Source organism: Passer montanus, unplaced genomic scaffold (assembly GCF_014805655.1).
Source record: "Passer montanus isolate IOZ18808 unplaced genomic scaffold, ASM1480565v1 scaffold61, whole genome shotgun sequence".
Classification (NCBI taxonomy): Eukaryota; Metazoa; Chordata; class Aves; order Passeriformes; family Passeridae; genus Passer; species Passer montanus.
This window is the reverse complement of record NW_024371149.1, coordinates 3,412,626-3,433,565: the sequence shown is the minus strand read 5'-3', so window position 1 is coordinate 3,433,565 and position 20,940 is coordinate 3,412,626. Positions and strand designations below refer to the sequence as shown.

The 20,940-nt window shown below is 42.0% G+C and overlaps 2 protein-coding genes across 2 annotated transcripts in view; one reads left to right on the top strand and one right to left on the bottom strand.

Moving 5' to 3' along the window:
- Positions 1-1,011: 1,011 nt before the first annotated feature.
- Positions 1,012-20,264, bottom strand: AP3M1 (adaptor related protein complex 3 subunit mu 1). Its single transcript, XM_039727314.1, has 9 exons — positions 20,197-20,264; positions 10,985-11,260; positions 10,150-10,321; positions 7,791-7,928; positions 5,753-5,838; positions 5,263-5,396; positions 4,389-4,596; positions 2,855-2,999; positions 1,012-1,554 (listed from the first exon to the last, which is right to left on the bottom strand). Exons 2-9 carry the CDS (start codon positions 11,255-11,257, stop codon positions 1,454-1,456), a joined length of 1,257 nt encoding a protein of 418 aa, XP_039583248.1. The 5' UTR covers positions 11,258-11,260; positions 20,197-20,264; the 3' UTR covers positions 1,012-1,453.
- ADK (adenosine kinase) overlaps positions 20,260-20,940 on the top strand; it is a 267,350-nt gene continuing 266,669 nt past the window's right edge. Inside the window, exon 1 of the mRNA XM_039727315.1 lies at positions 20,260-20,374. Coding sequence (XP_039583249.1) covers positions 20,319-20,374 — 56 coding nt within the window. The 5' untranslated portion in view covers positions 20,260-20,318. The remainder of the gene's footprint in view (positions 20,375-20,940) is intronic.

The window sequence follows — 20,940 nt, the reverse complement described above, 5'->3', positions numbered from 1 at the left end:
GATGGATTTCCCCTCTTCTTTCCACACTGGATCATTTTTGTCCCAGTATTTGAAATTTTGACTAAGTGACTTTGCTTCAGATGAAGAGTAGGAACCAAAGCTAGTACCTACTCACTGATTAGTAAGCCAAACAGGTTAGAGAAACAAAGGGTGTCCAGTATCCCATCCTTAATTAATAATGGCCAAATGCATGGTTTGGAACCTGATAGCTACTCTGGAGTATGTATTGGTTTAGAGAGATGGTTTTGTTGGTGTATAACAAGAAGTTCACTCAGCTTTGCTCTGACTGTTGAGCCTTTGAAATATCATAAATAAATAGCTGTCCTCCGTTTAAAAATAAGTAATATGAAAGAGACCTTACCTATTGTGCTTTTAACAGCCTTTTAAAACTAAGCAGCTGCACAGTGCTCAAATTCAGTGAAGATACAGCAAATAGTCATTGCTTAATAGTGTATCAGATGCCTCCTGCTTAAGAGCACCATGAATCGTTTACAAGAGATGAACATTTCATAAGGTGAGACATATTTGCAGTGGAGTTCCCTTTATTTCAGAACATTAAAGCACACAACCATTAAATACACTTGACACTTCTACTGTGCTATCTAAAAAGCTATGCTGGAAGGTACACACTGCACAGACCTGGTGGCATCCACTTCAGACAAGTGGAACACCTAAATCAAAGCAAAGGCTTCACATAAAAAATAGATCTTGCTCTCTGCAACTCTATTCTTAAAAAAAATGATGGGGATGATGGGATTGAATGGAAAGAAAATGGATTACTAAAGCAACAATCACCTCCCAGATTTAATGCAGGATGTTATTTTTATCAGCTCATCTGCAGCTGGCAGAAATGAAAGCTGATTAAGGCAAATGCTTCTTAAGAAAGGCGATTTCTTGTAAACAACACAGAAATTATTTTTTACTTCATCAGAAGCTTTTTCAGGAGTGACACTTGCAATGTCCCAGGCCCTGGGGGGACCCCTGCCCCTCTCACTGCTGTTCTCTATTTCTGAAGAGATTACATTGCTTTGTGGAATGCCAGCTTGCAGCTGGCTGTGGGTGGAACTGAGCTTGATTTGCAGGTGGCTGCAGCAGCAAAACATGCCACCAGAAGACTTCCAGTGGCCTGTCTGGTCTTCAAAATGTGCTTGACCTCAGGGCTTTGGTATCCGACTGGCAGTGTAGTGTTTGCAACATTCTGTGGGTTGCCCATATCAAACTATTCACCAGCACAACAATTCAGTAAAAAAAGAGTGAAAGTGTAATAGAAAAAAAGTACCTTATTTTAAAGCTATATTAAGAAAACCTAAGCTATGCTTTCATTTGAAGAGCTGCTGTGCACAAATGCTTTGATCCCAAACTAATCAGTGTTCTATTAATTAATTGGCACCTAACCAACATAAGTCACTAAGCAGTCAAGTTTTTTTAAGGGGAATTTCCTCTTAGCATCTTCTCATGTCCTGACTTGGAATTTTCCTGCTTTTGTAATGTATTTGACCCCTTTAAAAGGCTTGTATTTTTCTCCATACATGTCAAGGCGATTCACTTTCAGTCCTGAAAAAAGACAGAGACAAGAAGAAAGTTAACAGCAGAATGCTAGGAATCACAGCAGTCTGATCAGATATCCGGCTGTCTTGAGAGCACATTAGGATTGGTTAGGAAGCTCGTTTTCCTTTCTTTCACAAGTTCATCTGGTTTGGAGTGGCAGATGAGAACGTTCTTGTCACCTAATCACAGCTGTCTTGGCAGGGCAGCACCTTGTTTGTCTTCTACTCCATAAGCAAACATCCTCCTTGCAAGAGATGAACTATGGAAGAACCGAGTCTATCTTCCACAGCTCCTGTCCACTGCACTCCTTTCCAATCATGGAGATGAAGCAAAGGACAAGTTTTAGAATTCTTTTCACTCCAAGTCATAATTGCAAGAACCAGCAATCCCTCTGCTATTCCTTGAGGAAGGCCAGTAGCTGTTAAATACCTACAGCTTCAGGCTGTTCTGTGCTTTCTCACAGGTCTGTTATCTTTGGTGTCCAGCCACTGGACCAGCTCTATCTTGCTAGATTTAAACTAGTTTAGGAGGAAACTGCAGGATTCTGTTCTTACACAGGAGCTGTTGTTCACTCCAAATAGTCTGGAGGCCAAAAAGACCATAGCCTGGTACCTATCCAGAAAGGTACCATGTACTACCACCAACTCTCATCAACTGCCTTCAGCCATCCTCCTCCTCTGCCTCTCTGAATGTGAGTTCTTGCATTGTTAGAGCCTTAATCCTGCAAAGCTTGCTAGGAGAAGCACTTTACACAGGGTCAACTCACATGATTTAAGTGTTTGCAGACTGAGGCCTTGTCTGCTTTAAATTTACTTTTGCACTTACCCTATAAACTTCATTCTGCTTTTACTTACAAATTGTTTCAAAGATGAAAAACTAATCAGCTCCAGAAGGAAAGAATAAGAAGGGCATTCTTGAAAATTAATGCATTTTTATGACCACTAGGAAGAGCTTTAGTGGCATAAGGCTAAAGCATGTCAGGACCAGCACACTAAATCATCATCCATCAATCTTCACTAGAAGGATATGTTTGCATGTTTAAAGCACCAGTCAACAAAGAAAAATCCATTCTTCTGTATACTTCTCCCAGTCTTTCTTGAGCAAAACAACTGGGAATTCACAATTCCCAGCAAAGACATCTTCCATCAAGGGTAACTGTCAGGTTTGGGTAAATCAGACTTTATCATTTTGGATCAAGCTGACTTCAGATCTGCACCTCCAATTAAATGATTAACAGTTTTCCACTTCATTTCCTACACCAACTTGTTCTGCCAGCACCAATTTCATGTAATACCCCCCCACTCACCTGAAATTGCAAGCTGTTGTATCTTAAACTGGATGTTTAAACTTGGGTTCTCCTCTGGCTTGGGGGCTCCAGACTGCAGGTTCACTATGCCCTTCAGGTTTGGTAGCTTTTGAGGGGTAATTTTGCCCACATCCCACGTTAGCACCTTGTGAGGAAGGAGATAATAGTAGTAGTAGCATTCTAGGAAACAACCTATGAGGTCAAGTTTATGTCCAGCTTTTAGTTTGCAGGCTGGGTACCAACAGTAGCCTGGGAGCCCTGAGAATTCCCTCACTGGCTGGGAGAGGGCTCCTGCAGATATGGGACCTGTCTGTGTGGGTCTGTGCACTGAGAACATCTTGCTCCCTTTGCTAAGGATAATTGACCCTGATGCCTGTTTGGGTCAGCTGGATCCATGAAGCCAAGACAGGAACCAGCACAAAGACCATAGAAACTTAAACACAAGAATGAGGAGGGTAGGAGCAAGGCACTGGACCAAAGGAGATTGTCTAAACCAGACTAACTTTCTCAAGGCTCACTTGTTTGCCATTGATTCTTACAGTCATTGGAGAAATGTGGAACCTTGGAGAAATGTGGAACCAAGCAGGTCCTTTACTCACCCACAAGAGGTGGTTTGTTTGTTCTTATCATAAAGTCATAAATACAGAAAGCCCTCAATTCTCTATGCTTTTAAAATTTTTTGCAGTTTCAATTCACCTAGTTATCCCAGCTCTTGATAAAAACACAGTAAAATTTATTTCTGCAGAGAGGAAAGCACACCTTAAGTTTTTTTGTTGGTAAAAAACTATTTTTTTTCTTTTAAAAAGAAAAGTATATTTTTTCTCTTTTAAAAAGATCAAGCTCTGTTGTTTTTGAAACAAAATGCTACTTGGAGAGCTTTCCCTAACAATTTTAATGAATTGCTGACTGAGATATTACAAGGGCAGCAGAAAGCTCAGAGCAGGGTATTAGAGCCAGCAGAATGGTTTGGCTCAAACCGCTTTTCAGCAAAATGGCTCCTGGGTACTAAAAGGCTTCAGGAGCTTTATGAAATTTAGGTCTCAAACCCCAACTCAGAGGCAAGGAATCAGGAGCCCAAGAGATGTGTTTTCAGACACTTCATTTTCCTGTGTGTCTTTAGGCAGATCTTTCAGAAGAAATTTTTTCTCATCTCCTGCTTCAGTTTTTCTGTCTGCCCATTTTCAAGGCTAGTGCATTGTCTTCAGAAAATATGTTTCCACAACATATATGCAAAAAATATAATGGCTAAAACTATCAGCAAAATACTGCTGCATCCACTAAGGAAAGATATTAGTGGGTGAAAAAGCAGGGTGAAGAGAGGAAGGGAAGGAAAAGCATCCTGTCAAAGTCAGAAATCAGAGCTGATGTGTACCTGAGTTTGAAAAAGCAAATTTTAAAGGTAAATTTTTAATTCAGAAACATATGCTTAAGTGAGCTCTCCCAAGTGTGGAACACTGTTCCAGTATTCTGCAATATGGATGACTTGTAGTAATGCCATCTTCAATATTTAAATAAATAAAAATTCAAGACTTACTTTAGTAACTGGGTCAAATGTATAGCTGCCTTGTGTAGCAGTGAGGTTCATGTTAAGTACAGCCTTTGGCATGTGAACTGTCATGACTACTCCTTCTACTGTTTTCCCCATATTCTGTTTTGGTCCAATGGTAACGTCAAATCTTCCTGAAGAAGTATTTTCCTTAAAACTGATCATGTGCTTCACATATACCGGAATTGCCACCAAGCTGGAAAGAGAAGACAGTAGCTGAATGCATCCTGGCTACTTCTCTGCTTGAGAAATTAAAGCACTTTCTCATAAATGGTTCTTGTGTTTCTGGTAGGTGTTCAAGTTAGAACTGGTTTGTTTCAGAAGTAATAAGTGAAGTGATACTCTGCTCTTCAGCATCATGGCTGAAATTATTTTATCAGCAGAGAATCACAGGAAAAATATTTTCTTATTTTCATCCAAATACCTTGTCCTATTCTCTCGACATCTGGTTGCTGTTTTGTTTTGTTTTGTTTTTTTTAAAGTAATCTCACTGACCCAAATCTCAGAAGAGCCACTAGTCAGATCAGACTTTAGTTTGCAAATATCTGCAATTTGGACTTTTTTGCTTTACTGTCCTCATGAAGCTCAGAGTCCTCCATGTAAACAGAGACTTACTCATCAACTACAGTTACTAGGACTGAATAGCCCAATATCGCTGTCGTGTGATTTATTCCACTGAAAAACTACTGCTGAATATCTGCAGGTCACTGAAAAACGGTTTTCCTCTTTTAGTAGGGACAGAGCAACAGCTGAGACAAAACCTGAGCACACACATTTCAGACCAATGCAAATTCCCCCTGTACAAGGTGGAAAGCAGCAGGTGGTGTGGCTGCAGGAGCAGTGTGGCTGGATGGAAACGTACTTCTGGGAGCTGACGCGGTAGGAGATGAGTCTGAAATTGCCGTCGGGAGGAATGAAGGAAAGGACTCGCTCGGACTCCCAGCGTTTGAACCGAATGCACGGATGGAAGCTGACGTCATCCAGCAGCCGTGGGTTCTGCAAGGAGAGGCACGGTCAGTGAAATCTCAGCAAGTACCAGCAGCTTGAGCTAGCTACTGAACTCTACCCAATTCCTAATCTTAGACTGAGTAGCCATTGTCAGAGACATGTTACTGAGCTAGATGGATTTCTGATCTGACCCGGTACAGCAGCTCCTGTGAGGGTATTTTTATGTACACACAAAAGCCATTCCAACTACTGAACAATGCAGCTTCTACAATATCATGCAAAACTTGTTACTTCATATGTGTAACACATGAAATTGTGATAGTGATCTTAAAGTTATTTAACTCTGATCACTAAGAAAAAGAAATCCTGAGCAATTAAGATTCCCAAATATAGGCTGAATTTACCATGAAAGACAGAGAAAGATCTGGCATTCCTGAGAGCTTAATACACGAATCAATAACGCCTTGGATTTCTGCAAAGACTGTGGAACCTGCAGGGAAAAACAAGACACTTGACTTAACATTATTATGAAAGGCTTAACAGATGTGCTGAAGTGCAGCTAGAGGGCACAGATGACATTTGCACAACACTCAACAACATGCCAAGCCCAGCTAGGAAAGGTCATTCCAGTTACCTGTGTCCTGGGCAGCTTGCTAAAATACATGAGCCAGAGCAAACAGCCTGTCCCAAACTGGTTCATGATACTTGTGCCAGCTGTTACACAGAACTTGTACTGGATGTGCTTGAACTGGTTGCCAGCAATAAGCAAATAAGAATTTGTCATAACACAGCAGCTCTGAATCTTTTTTTTCATCCCTGTCCCTGGTCTCCAGAAAACTAGAAGTTGAAGCACATAAAAACAGTCAATGTCAAAATGCAGTAAGTTGGTGCTAACTTTGGCTTTCACAAGTAATGGTTGTTTAACAATGAAATTAAATATTCATCTTGATGTTAAATAAATCTATAGCAAAAAAACCCAAACCCCAAAGCAAGAGTACCAAGCATTTTACCCAGGAAATGCTCATTTCCTGAAATATCCTCTAAGTATAGAAAGGCATAAGCAGGACCCTGGACTAATTAATTAACTCCACATGCAAAGGTAATTTTAGAAGATAGGTAGAAACTGGCTTATCTAGGCAAGGGAAAGGAGAAATGGTGGCTTTATACTTGGTTTGAAAAGAAGTGATCCTGTTTCAGGTTAAAGCAGTCGACCATATCCCTGTGAAACGAGATAACCTCCCTATTCTAGGGGAGCAACCTTATCTTAGTCTTGGTGAAGGCTATAAAGAGGGGTTCTTGCATTGCTGGTCCCCAAGGGATCAGAGCAGAAAAGAGTAGCTATGACTACTGCAGCAGATCCTCAGTAGGAAATTAAACACTCAGTGCACACTGACTTGGCCTGAAATACACACAGAAATTCACCATGGTGTTGATTGTACCTTCTCAGACTAAGCACTCACACTGCTCCTGGGAATCCTAAGGAGCTAGGACAGTAACACAGTCATCAGCAGTTCTCTAAGGGCCCTATAAGGGCCACCTCTTCCTTTAGCTTCAAGATGGGGAGAGTAAGAGCTGCACAATGGCTATTTATGACTATCCACTGCAGTGGTGGCCAAAGCATTTGCTGAAGTGGTGTACAGAATCAAACCAACACTGACACTGCTACAACAGCAGCACTGAAAGAATAATCAGAGGCTTGCTCCCTGCCCCATACTACCACAAAAGGGTGTCCTGCAGTCTTCACCCTTGCTAGCTGCTGGCCCCAATACTGAACAAAACAGCAGGTTCCTGCCCACAGCTTTGCAGTTTTCTTTTTGCATAATTTTTTTTTATTTTTCTTGGCATAAAAGTTATCAGGTTCCTCCTCAAAGTTAAATTTCAGAAAAAAGACTTTTGTATTTGAAAATGTTACAAATTTGAAAATGCTGGAAATGTTCTATTCACAGAAAAGAAAGGAGTATTATTATGCTTCATAATATCTGGCTCCTTACATATAAGGAAAACAATACTGTCCAACTATTTTGCACCAATTTTAGCTTGCTATCAAAAGAAAGCTAATGAAGGATTTTGTCTTGCTCACTTGAGGGCCTTCAAGGACTACAGTACATTGTTGGCAGGAACAATGGGAGATAATTTTCTCATCACATTTTAACTACTTTTTTTCCCCATTTATATCTGTTATGAGATAATCAATATACAAACAGAAAACATACTTGTGGATGTTCTCGAAGCAGCCCAGAGCATGTTGCTGTTTTAACAAGAACTGAAGAAATACACTTAAGCCCATCATTTTAAATGGAATATTTCTACCTAAGATATAAATGCATGCATGTAGAACATATGCAAAAAAAATAAGAGGGTTGGACTGTATTCTCTCTAAAACATCATTAGCTACATGTAAACACACTTGAGATACAAATACCCGTTTGCAAGACATCTTACCTGATTTGTCTATAATTGCATCAATTTCTTCAATGACATCAAAATAGGCTTCGTTGTTCGTGTATTTGACTCCCGCTCTGCGCCAAGGAATGTTGGATAACTGTCCAGTGGGAAGTGTGTCTCCCACATTACTACTGCCTTAAAAATTAAAAGGAACTTAAAATCAGTAATTAATTACAAAAGGAATATTTCGACTGCCAAAATTAAAAATCAAGGCAAGGCTTGCCCCAGGTACTGTAGGCTAGAGCCTGGACCCTTCAGTGTTATTTGTGAGGTGACATGAAGGCACTGGAGCCATGTGTCCAGACTTAATAGCTTTCAGACTACATCTTGCACAGCAAAATACAATACTCAAGTCAACAGGAGGTTTGAGTGGGAGTAGATGTGGGGCTAGATCTTATGGAGGATTTAATCCCTAATTTCAAGACAAGACAGCTCCCTGTGAGAGCCTTAAGCCTGCTTCCCCCTTCTCGTAAGAGTTTTAGCTGGATGACTTCAGGGCTGATTAACAGGTAAGAGTCATTAGTAAGAAAGATGTGTAAGAAGCCTTAGGGAGGGCTCCTACAGTCTTTGCCTGGAGCTGGTGTAGGCTGAGGATCTCACCCTTGGTACCTATCTGAGCTACTCTGCATCAACATGACAGCCATGTCTATACCTGACCATGTGTCAAATCAATCCAGACCCTGGCCTAGACTGGACTTTCTGGCTTGACCTGTCCCATTCTGATGGATGTTACGGGCAATCACTGAGCTGTAGATGACCTGTTAATCATCTGATCCAGTCCCTGACCTGTTGCCTCACCTTCTGGGCTCCTGACCAATACCACTGTCCCTGCCTGCCTTGCTCTCACCCTTGGCCCCTGGCTCTCAATACCATCCAGCATGAGTAGAAGGCTTCCTGAGCTACCTAGTTATAAAGTAAATTGATACTTTAAAAAGAAAAAAAAAATCTTATCACTTCTGAGGCTTAGGTGACTGATGCTGGAATCCCAGCACAGTGTAAACAACTCCCTCTGCTAGAAGTAGGTCTTGGGATAGGGCTCATGCTGACTTGTGCCCTTTAGCACAATGAACATGGTAGTGTGGTGTTGTGCCACGTGAAACAGCTTCACTGAGAAGCTGATGGGCAGCAGGTATCATTTCTACAAAACTTGCTTGGGCAGACCCTAGCCTGGCAGGCAAAAAACAAGTTTTCATTCCTTTGAGCTAGCAGAAATAGTTACTCAAAAAAACTCCTTCCTCAAGTCCACCCCTATATGTACTACAACTCAGAGAGGAGGAGTTGCAACCATTTCTTCACTCCCACTGCATCTCTGAAGAGGAGCAGTTTCTGTGTCTGTCCTTCAGCAGCCTTGCAGGGTGCAGCAGTCCTGCCAGGCCAGGTAGACAGGAGACATCTCAGGCTGCTGTTTCCACCTGCTTAGAGCTGAGCTGTTGACAGTGACAAAATGCAGGTTGCCTTGGGCAGGCACTTTAGGCTCCTACGGAATTTTAATAAAGTTTTGGATAAAACACTTATTTTCATAAGTGTAAATACTAGCATTCCAATCCACATGTAAAAAAACTAATTAAACTCCAAATAACAGAAATTAAAACTGATGAGATTTATACCCAAAGACTAAACCTTAAAGACCAGCTCCTCTGAATATTATGTGTGTGGCCCTGCACACACATACTCCCTTCTCTAACACAATGTACAAGTGACCGTCTCACATCTCTCTGCCCCCACGTGACACTCATGGCTCACCTCCCTTGCACCCGCTTGCCAGACAAGCAGATTCCACCAGCTCAGCTGACAGACATTTGGCTTCATCACTGCAATACAGACCCATTTTCAACAGCCTGAAATCAGTTGCGAAATCAAATCCATATGAATCCATGTGCTGCTTGGTGGTGGGGGCAGGGTGGAAGAGGAGGACAGGCTATTTGCTTCCCTTCATGTATCTGCTCCCACCCATCAAGGATTTATTACATATCTATTATATACCTTCCTATAGGAATTTCTTACAAAATGCTTAACCTTCTCCAGTGCCTTCAGTTATTCAAGGCTTGGGGTGAGCTCTGTACCAATCCCAGAGCACCTGTCTCCAGTATGTCCTGACTGTGTGTCCTGAGCTGCTGTTCCTGAGGGACTTCAGCAGCTGTGGCTGAACCAGGCAGTGCCTCCAAGGACAGCAAAGGGGCCAGGCATAAACTGCTGACATGGAGGGACATGTTTTTATTCAACTCCTATCGATGAGAAATGGCAGGACAGTGTCCTCACCTTACAAATTCACACCATTTTACTATTTTTTAGCTAGGAGAAATGATGGGGCTTTTTTTTTAACAGCCATCATTGCTGAAATTACATATTTTCATACCTGTGATGGAGTTGACAACAGAGCGCAAAATTGTGGGAGGCTTAATCAGCTCCTTCAATATGTTAGATTCTGTTGCCAGTGGAAAGCCATTGTCTAGCATTTCTTCTAGAAGTTCATACACAATTACTACATTGTCCTTAATTGCCGTCTCAGAACATTCGCCGAAGTAATCCTAAACAAGTTCAGAGATTACAAAAGAGAGGATTTTTATTCCTGTTAGAATGCTTTGCAACAGGAAGTTTGTTTGGTTTTTTCTTACAGAAACCCTCCAATATATTAAGGCATTTTAGTGCCTAAACTGACTATTTCTATACCCTGATGACATCATATTGTTAAAGTCAGATTTGGGTTCTGGTGCCTAAAATAAATGCACAAAATAAACCTCTTTTTTCTTTTGTACTCTGTAAGCCTGTTCTTGACTTAAAAACTGCAGACAGAAAAGTCACTCACAGAAGAACTTTATACAAAAAAATCCCTTGAAATCATTTTAGAAACATAGAATCTCAGAATGTTATGGGGTGGTCCCAACACCCCTGCCATGGGCATTGACACCTCCCACTAGATCAGGTTGCTCCAAAGCCCCATCCAGCCTGGCCCTGACCACTGCTACAGCTGGGGCATCCACAACATCTCTGGGCAACCTGTTCCATTCACTATTTTACTACCCTCACAGAACAGAATTTCTTCTTAATATCTAGCTTAAATTTCCCCGCTTTCAGTTTGTACTTATTTCTCCTTGTCCTATCACTATAGTTCCTGATGAAGAGTCCCTCTTTGGCTTCCACACAGACCTCCTTCAGATACTGAATTTTAAAACCACTGAATGGTGACAGACCTGGAAAGTATCTGCTACTCGGTGCAGGAATTCAATTACGAAGAGTGGTGGCACTTCTGTCTGTATGACAGACACAAAGAAGATTTTATCCCGGTAGATGCTGATGAGGTAGTGATGTGGAGTTGAGATGACAGGAGGCACATTCTCAACATCGATTGCTTTCTCCTGAGCTTCGAAGAAATAATCGCACACAGATTGGCTCACAACGCTCTTCCAGTGCTTCTCCAAGAAGATATCCCCAGAACAGTTTATAAGAAACAGGCTGTGGATCATTTTCTGTTGGAAACACATTAAAAGAATATAAATAAAAGGATATGTGGACTGACATTTCATATCCCAGATTCCCTTTCTTACGATGGGACTCTTTATTAACATGCACTGTGAATTTAGGGAAAACATCTACTTTGTTGCTTTTATTTGAATTCCATTTTCTTTATTTACAAGAATATTCCACAAAAAATATTTGCCACTGGATTAAATTGCTAATGTATATCATAACTCAAGCATGAAGAAAGCACCCTCATTTTCCACTTTCATCCCTATCTGGTTTTTGCAATTTATTTCTTTAAGAAAAGCTGACTCCCACGAGCTGGCACTCACTCAAACGTGTTTGCCGACATGAAAGAATTACTTGTACAGAAAGTTTCCTATGGTAGTTGGCCTGGCACTTGCCCACTTAACTTAGAATTGCTCTGTCTTAAAGATACAGCTCTTTAGCTTGTCAGCTTTAAGCTGTTGTACTAGAAAAGTGCTTTTTACTTGTTGGCAGATTAGTCTTATGATCTATGCCAAGCTGCACTTGGGTAAAGGGTTGGAATTCATTAAAAGTACACAAAACCAGCCATTTAAATCTGATTTAATGGATAAAATTGTCTCAAATGTGCTTGGCATGCATGAAATATGTTTACATAAAATGTTTTTCACTTAAAAAGTCACTTACGTAAAAGAGGAGTATGAATTGCAGGTAAGGAATGTAACTTTTTTCTTATCTCTTTAAACATTTACAAATAACATGCCTCAGCCACTGATCCTTCTTTTTATTCATAGGGCAAGAAGCTTATGTGCCTATTAAAAAAATAATTCCAAGCCTATTTCTCAACTTTCAATGTGATAGTAAGTGAACTATGTAGCTGATAAAATGAATAGACTATTATCTCTGGATCTACAGAGAAGACAAATGCTAGCAAACTTCAGTTTATCTCTTCAGCCTTCACATGAGACAGACACAATGCTTTAGCTGACCTGCAGCATAATGATCCTCTTGAAAACTACGTTAAAACTTGGGCTTAGAAAACAAACCAAACTGTAACCCCAACAGCAGCTTCTGAAGGTGAAGTTAACCTGGTACTCCATGTCAAGCATAAACTCATCTGTAGTTGAAGAAGCTGCCCCTGGCACTGGCTGTTCTTCCCTTCTGCCTCTCAGGTACTGATCTGAGTAGGTCTGTGGCTACTAGACCTACTACATTAGGAAAATAGTCCAGCCAGAAATTGACCCAGCAAAAGGAGCTGCTGGTCAGACCAGCTTCCTAATGCAAGTTATTTCACTGCCAGAGAGTGCTGGAGCTGGCACAGGGCATGTGGTGGAAATGGGCAGGCAAGAGCAATGGAGATCCAGAATTGAAAGTTACCCTTTGGAGGAATTCAAACATGACTTCAAACAGACCAGACAATTACTGGGTGTCCACATCTTGAAATAGGAAGACCACCATGAACTCTCCATGTCCAAAAGAAGCCAAACACACCTACCAAAAACCCATCATAGTTTTCATTAACTTTACCGTGTTTGCCCAGGATATTGTCCTAAAATGCAGATAAAATTAGCTCCTTCTCTGTTAACTTTGGCACACTAATGTAAAAATAGCGTGGAAGCATCTAGATGCACATTGCCCAGTCCCACAGAGATTTTAGGAGTATAAACACTGTATGACTAAATCTCATTCCAGAATACTGCAATTAAGCACTCAGACCTGTTATTTCACTGCCAGAGAGTGCTGGAGCTGGCACAGGGCATGTGGTGGAAATGGGCAGGCAAGAGCAATGGAGATCCAGAATTGAAAGTTACCCTTTGGAGGAATTCAAACATGACTTCAAACAGACCAGACAATTACTGGGTGTCCACATCTTGAAATAGGAAGACCACCATGAACTCTCCATGTCCAAAAGAAGCCAAACACACCTACCAAAAACCCATCATAGTTTTCATTAACTTTACCGTGTTTGCCCAGGATATTGTCCTAAAATGCAGATAAAATTAGCTCCTTCTCTGTTAACTTTGGCACACTAATGTAAAAATAGCGTGGAAGCATCTAGATGCACATTGCCCAGTCCCACAGAGATTTTAGGAGTATAAACACTGTATGACTAAATCTCATTCTGCAATTAAGCACTTAGACCCACCCAGAATGAGTTTGTGTTGCTATGTCTGAATCTGAACTACCCAGAGCAGTAGTCATTTACCAATATACTTGTAACAATGAAAAATGGTCTGGCCCTCCAGATTTCCACAAAACAAAAGTATGTCTTCCAAAGCTCATCAAAGACAGTGAAAAAGGACAGCTCAGGAAGATTGTCAGCATGATATTTCCTTCCACCTAAGTCAGCAGATGTGGGGAGAGAGCCAAGATCCAGCTTTTCAAATTCTGAACTCCAGCTGCTCCTTCACAACCATGACAACAACATGCTCATCTTCACTGGGGCCATGCCAGGTCTCAGATACCTCCTGCCAAGAGCATGTTGTCTTTGGTAGTCGACAAAAAAAGACCAATAGTCAAAAGGTGGACAAAAATATTCATCTAAGCCAATAGGGAATGTAAAGGGAAGTTCTTTTAGAAACTGTGATTGCAAATTTGCTTAAAAGTGGGAAAGGAAACAAAGCTATGAAGTGTTATTGCATGTTTCCACTCTTACTCCTGGACCAAATTAATCTCTAATTTAGTTTGTTAAAAAAAAGAGAAAATGTTAATAATGTGAGCACAGCATTTTTATAAAGGAGCCTTGACACAATTGCTTAATCCAGCTCCAGTAAACACATTCTGAATTTAGCCAGCATTGAACATTAAAGCCTTCCAAAATCTCCTCGATAGTCACACAAGGGTGACAAGTATAATCAACAACTGAATGTCAGTATTGTTCGACACCATGGCTGCCCACACATACGAAGGTGCTCAGCTGTAAAGCTTAGAATAGATCTCTGTACATTTTTAAATTGCTACAACAGCATATCTGTTAACAAATATCAGACCCACTTCCTATTAAATGCACACAAAGCTGCATCTGAGTCCAGTACAAGCAGCACTGGTAAGATTCCACTTCCAGAGGAGCTGATCCACAGCCTGCTCTGGAGGAGCTATGTTGGACAGCAGGCAGCTTCCAATGATACACTGACAAAGAGTATCAGACACATGTGAGTGTTTGTAGTGCTTCTGTTAACATTCATCCAGGAGTCCAGTACAAGCAGCACTGGTAAGATTCCACTTCCAGAGGAGCTGATCCACAGCCTGCTCTGGAGGAGCTATGTTGGACAGCAGGCAGCTTCCAATGACACGCTGACAAAGAGTATCAGACACATGTGTTTGTAGTGCTTCTGTTAACATTCATCCAGATTCTATTCATCTACAGATCAGAAATGCATTTGTCACAATATACTTTTAACAAGCACAGCTGTGCAGCAGACCACACAATGACAGCAAGCTCCTGGTGCACCAAATGACTGTAAGAGCAGGGCCCCTTCTTTTGCCTGAATTCCACGTGGGATATTAGACCACGACTTGATATGCAATCAAGGGAGGGTGTGGGTAGCCAGAAGGGGAGGTAGCACTTGGCCACTGCCCTTCTTTACCCATCTGCCCCAAGCTGCCTAGGTACCAGCTGTGCTCACAGCAGTGTTTGTGTGGCCTCGTGGGGAACCAGAGTAGCAAACTGATCCAGAGAGCACACTCAGCTTTGTAGTACCTGTGGAATATGAGCAGTAAAATCCCCCCTGGCTGCCTATCCCATCTTCTAAATAGGAAGATAGGAATCACAGATTTCCCATAATACATATTCTGTTTCTAGCATAAGACCTCCCTTCAAATCCTCTCACACACTCCTTTCTTTTTTCACAAGTTTTAGCAGTATGCTAATCTGCTGCTAATTTGAAGTGCTCTGGAAAACTGAAGCTCTCTCCTTGCAGCCTAAGTGCAGAGCAGGCAGCTCCAGAGGCACAAGCCCTGCCCTGTCAGTCAAGGGGCAGCTCAGCTGGTACACTTCCCAGGGCTGAGTAGAATAAAGATGGTCCTATAGCAGTGGGGACATCAGTCTATTATACACAAGACTAAGTAATTTAATTTATCCCATACATTGCCAAGCAATTGGCACTAGCTGATTAAAGACAGATTTCATGTTGAATATCTTAGAACTGGTAGCACTACAAAAATATCAATACAAGATATATAAACCATTATTTAACAAAAATTACTTACATTGCTCCAAGTACTGAAGATTTCTCTGTTACTTTATTTTTGAGTGCTAGATTTCATTTCACACATGTAGAGATCCCTATACTAATTTTGCAGTACCTGACTTTTTTGTCTCATCAGAACACTATTTGAAAAGCAAAAAAGACTGACAAATGCTGAACATAAGAAATCAATCCAGTAACATTAAAATTCCTCACACCAGTAGGTCAACAGCAAAGTGTGTTAAGAGCTGCAGCACTTTGAGGGTAAAGGTCTTGAAACAAAGTTCCTAAGTTTTAAAAAACAATAGCAAAACTACATCACCAGAATTAGGAATCATGAGATTCTTCTCCATGTAGTAGTGTACACAGACACCACTTTGAGATGTCAGCATAAACCCACTCTATGTAAGGTACTGAAGATGTTTCTAGGACTATTCTGTAGGACATGCCTCCCATCTCTCTGCTTTCAGGCCTACCTAAGAGCAGACTGAAGGTGCACATGGATCATTATTTGCATCTAGGCCAAAGCAAAGTGTTCAAGCTCATTTTCAGTAGACTGACAGCCCTTCATGTTACTGCCTGACTGCAAGGCACCTTACAGGCTCTGCAGCAACTGAAGTTTTGCAGCTTCTTCTCACAAACTCTCCATCATTTGTCTGACATGCAAAACATTAATCTCAGTCATTTCCATCCTACTAGAATATGAAGTCCACATAGAAGAAAAACATATTTCAACTAAGATGCCTTCAATGAGCTGTTTCCACATCTCTAACTTTTCTTTTGACTAAATCTGGATTTGCAGTGTTACTGATTTTCAAATTCTTGGCATGGAAACATCTGGACTAAAGGCACAGCAGGCTCACAAGACAAAAGTGGAGCTCACTGGCAAGAGAGAGAGGTTGCAAGTATGGGAAAAAAGACTGATTGCACATGCTTGTCCTTAGCTACAATTAAGTACTCTAAAGTGTAATTAATGCAGAAATACTGTCAACAGCTGCTTTTTCATAACACTGAAAAAACATACAAAGCTCTGAAACCACAAAGTGAGGAATTTATCACTGACCTCTGCAATGCCCTTTAGAGCTAGTACTAATTACTGAAAATAGCTCCAAATAGAACCATCACTAGGAAAGTATTCTACAGTTTCAATGTCCCCTGAATTTGGCAGAACTGCTCTGAAGGGTGGAAGAATTAGTGGTGGTAGACTGTCTGAGTCTCTGTTATGTATTTGTGGAAATGGACTTCTAGTGACAAGTGAATGGAAAGTAATCAAATACTTACAGTAATCTGGAGAGATAAGCTAAAATAGGCAGTTCTATTTCTATTGAAGCTAGTACTTTTGTAGGTAGTCAGCACTTTAGCTTTTCCTATAAATTCAATATGTGCCACAAATGTGTTCCTGACCTCTCCAACCCCATTCACTGGCTTTCAAACCAGCAAACCTAATAAAGAGAAGTCCCATTAAACACCTGAACAACACTTTCAAGACAGCCAACGTGGCAGCTCTGAAATACTGTATAATTGGCAGGACCAACCTGACACATCATTAGCAGCTGTGATTCAAGTTGATAAATCTGTAAGTCTCAGGTTTAGTAAAACAAGAACGTTCTGTAATTTCACAGGGTTTTTTATGCTCCTATTATTGTTTGTGTGTTTTAATGATGCGGCTCAAGTGTCATGAATCTTTTTACATATAAGATGCTCACAGCTTAGGTATCTACACATCAAAGTAAAAACATTTTTGCAATCTTTTTTAAGAACTGCTAAGAACAAGTTTTGCTCTGTTAGTCAAGCAAAACTTCATATCTACTCAACACCATGAAGTGCTTGTGTCTGTACAAGTATTCAGACATATTTTATCAGCAAGATCATCCCTATTAAAGACTAAATGCTTTGCTTCCCAGATGTTCAGTATATATTTATTTATCTTTGCTCTCATTTAAAACACTGTTAGTAACTTTCTGAAATTGTTTTTGAGAGGAAGTAGTCCTTTGAGAATACTCTAAAGTTGACTTAAATCAGTGTTTGGTATCCATAACAAAATTTGCAACTTCCTCTGTGCTTTTACCAGTAACAATTACAGCCTGCATGAGAATTTGTGCAGCATTTAATCTACTGTCTGATGAACTTTCCAATAATACACTTACATGGTGCCTCTGTTCAAATTAGTTTCAGCATAAATCTTGTAACTGCTGGCAAGAGAGTTCCATTTCTTGTCAACAAAACAATATTAGATTCTGAATAACCAAACAATATTTGATCCTGAATAACTGCAATTCCCTTTGGGACCTGCAAGAATAGAAAGCTTTGCTGGAAAAGCAAGTTTCTTAGGAAAAAACCCCGCACCAAAACAATTAAAAATTCTTTGCTAAAACTGCATTTTTACATGGAGCTGGAACATTTGAACACAACTTACATTGGAATCAGCAGTTTTAGGACTACTAAGGGATGACTGAAGAAATTCACTCTCTGAAAGCAGTACTGAATAGACTGACAGGGCCAAATGGACAGATAAAGTGAGTATCAGTTCACATATCGAGTGTTCATAGTATTTTCAGGAAAATACTGATAATTTGGCTCATATTCCAGCCAAACCATGAAGAACTCTGAATGGACAAGGCATCAGGATTCAATCATAGGCTATCAAAGCCCCAACTCAGTAGCTCTTTGTGAAGATGTTTTCCACCATGCTCGCCCAGTTCACTCCTCCAGTAAGTCTGACAGGCCAGAGCAACAGTGCTACTAGCTTTATACTACTGTCTTTCACAGGCTCTCTTTGAAGAGGCACTCAAGGCTCCAGAAAGGACAAGCAGGGTGCCAGAGAGCCATGCACCACTCCATCAGGGCCAGCAAGCATCCCTGGATCTCTGCTGTGCATGGCAACCTTTCCCAATGTGTGCACACTCTGCCCCAACCAGTGCACAGAGGGCGGAAAGAAGGCACATAAGCACTTGTACCTTCCTTCTCCTCCAGGAAGACAGAGCAAAGCAGCACTCTAATTCTTTTATCTTGTATGAATGAGTCTCATGGATACTCTTATTATTCTAAGCAGCTCCTGTTAAAAGGCTGCCTTTCATATATTATGTTAAATAAGCATAAAAAAGATTTAACTTATCGTCGCTGTATTCTTTCTTTTTAAAGTTATATGTGAAGCTGTAATTTGGGGGAAAATTAAAGGGATATAAGAGGAGGGAACTTCACATTTTAAACAAATTTTAATTTGGTTTCTTGCCAGTATTACAGCCATAAAATACAGCTACCACTCATCTCCTACTGTTCAGACTTCTCTACTTCAAGGACTTCAATTTCTTTTTTTCTGAATCCTCATGGCAAGGTTTTTATTAAAGATTCCTCATGTAAGGAGATCTGTATATGAGACAACAACTGGGATTTAGCTGGTGCATAACTGTCTTGTACAACAGAAAATTTAATTTCCGAATAAAACCAGCTAATCAAACATGAGAGGGCATGGAGTATTCTTCAAGTTTGATTTGCCATTTGCAAAGAATTTTCAGATATGTGCATACAGGCAGTAAAGAATCTGTTTGTCCTTTCCCCCCCAAAAAACCCCCTCAAGTTTGCTTGTGTTTTAGAGTTAGCACACAATGCAAGACATTTTTTATAGAGAAATCTCATTCAGATATTTCCTCTTTTTTTTTTTAATAAATAAATGAAAAACTATGTATGATTCAAACCTGCTGGGAACTGCCACAGAATCATTCTCATGATTTGTCTAGTCAGTTACTTTGTGAAACATTGTTTCCATCATTTTACCTCTTGCATTAGTAATTGAAATTGGCATTGCTTTTCTTGTAAAATACCTTTTCCTCTCCCATACTCCAGTCTGCCTGCTAATGAACACAAATTTTCATCTTTCAAGTATGATTTTTTTTTGCCTGGCTAGTTGTAGAAAAGCTACATTGAATGGTGACGCTATTCCTCCAGTTTGATTAACACTTAATGGGTACGAGCGATTCATCATACTGAAAAGATGGTAAACGCATTACTAATTCACAGCAGATTTGAACTGAAACAAAAGAAAAGAAGCGACAACCTCCACTCAGTTACCGCTGGGTACTGAACAGGGCAGAGCGATGTGCAGCGCACAGCAGTGGAAGATAACGGGTTTATTCCCAGCGCAGATTCCGGACATGGGCACTAACAGGGCCGCTTGCTAATGAAGCATGTAGAGCACGATAGAAACCCCACGGCTGCAGCAGGGCTGCTGAAGATCGACCCAGGTGAGCCGGCGCCGCTGCCGCACCCGCCCTGCCGCTCCCGGCCCGGCCTTGCTGCGGGCTCGGCCGCGAACGGCGGCTCCAGACCGCCCCTGCCGCAGGCCGGGCTGCCTGCGCTGACAGCCGGAGCAGATCCCCTCATGCCGCGCCTCATCCTGGAGCGGAGCGGAGCGGTGCAGATCGCCGCTGCGGGGCTCGGGCCCGACCCTGCTCACTCTCCGCCGGGCGGTTCCGCACCTCCGCCAGAGCCCACAACAACGGAAGGGGGAGGTGGGATTCGAACACGGCACGATTTTGTATTTAAATAGGCACCGAACAACGGAAACGGAGGCGAGTAAAGCGGAAAGTCTCGGATTTGCGTGGCAATCTCCCGGTACCGCCACTGGCGGGGATGTCGCCCCTGCCCGGCTCCGGCCAACCAGCGCGGCCGGCACCGGGCACGGGTGACTCCCGCCTGGCAGGGATCCCGTCCCCCCGAGCAAGGGCAGCGCCGCCCCACTCCCTCACGGCCCGGGCCTCCCGCGCCCCACGTACCTCCCCCGGCCCGGCACGGCCCGTCCCGCTCCCGGGACAGCGGGGCAGCGGCCAAGATGCGGGCCGGGGCCGGCGGGCGGGCCGAGGGGAGCCGAGCGCGCCGCACGCCGCCCAGCGCGAAGATGGCAGCGGGGGAGCCGCAAGCCAAGAAGCTCAAGCTGGAGCAGAAGCAGCTGAGGTAACGGGCTCCGGGACGGGCTCTGCTTCGCCAGCAAGCCCTGCGGGTGCCGGAGGGCGGCCGGTGCTGCCCCCGGCGGAGGGCGAGACACGTGCTGCTGAGCATCTGGATGGGATGCGGTGAAACGGAACGCTGCTCGGAACGATGGCCCCGTGCTAGAGCACAGCTGGGGTTGTCATTGCGTCTGCCTCCCCTTTGAAAACAGCCTATGAAAAATGCCCCGATTAATTCTCGTGCGAGGGTCTCTGTCCCCCTTGGACAGGGAACTGAAAATCCGCGTTAACAGTTACATTTTCTTCAAGACATAACGTATATTTTAAAATATCTTCATACTGAAATAATCTGTGCGATTTGCTGTATTTCCTCATTTCAGTGATTAGAGTACAATAGCGCTGACTCAATCCCATCTGAATGATGGACTGCACAGACATAAGTAATTTATTTTTAAATGTCATAGCAGAAAAATGTAAGGTTTCTCAATGGGGGATGCACAGTCAAGATGAGAACTCTGAGTATTGAGAGCTGTAGAGTTTTTGGGGTTTTTTTTTTGTACAGTTTCAAGTTTG

What these genes read in the sequence shown, in the direction of transcription:
- AP3M1 (XM_039727314.1), bottom strand. Translation starts at nt 11,257, where the DNA reads ATGATCCACAGCCTGTTTCTTATAAACTGTTCTGGGGATATCTTCTTG. An exon ending in CATTTGACCCAGTTACTAAA is followed by an intron (nt 3,000 to 4,388) that starts GTAAGTCTTGAA and finishes CTTCCTCACAAG; the next exon opens with GTGCTAACGTGGGATGTGGG. An exon ending in ACAACAGCTTGCAATTTCAG is followed by an intron (nt 1,555 to 2,854) that starts GTGAGTGGGGGG and finishes GTCTTTTTTCAG; the next exon opens with GACTGAAAGTGAATCGCCTT.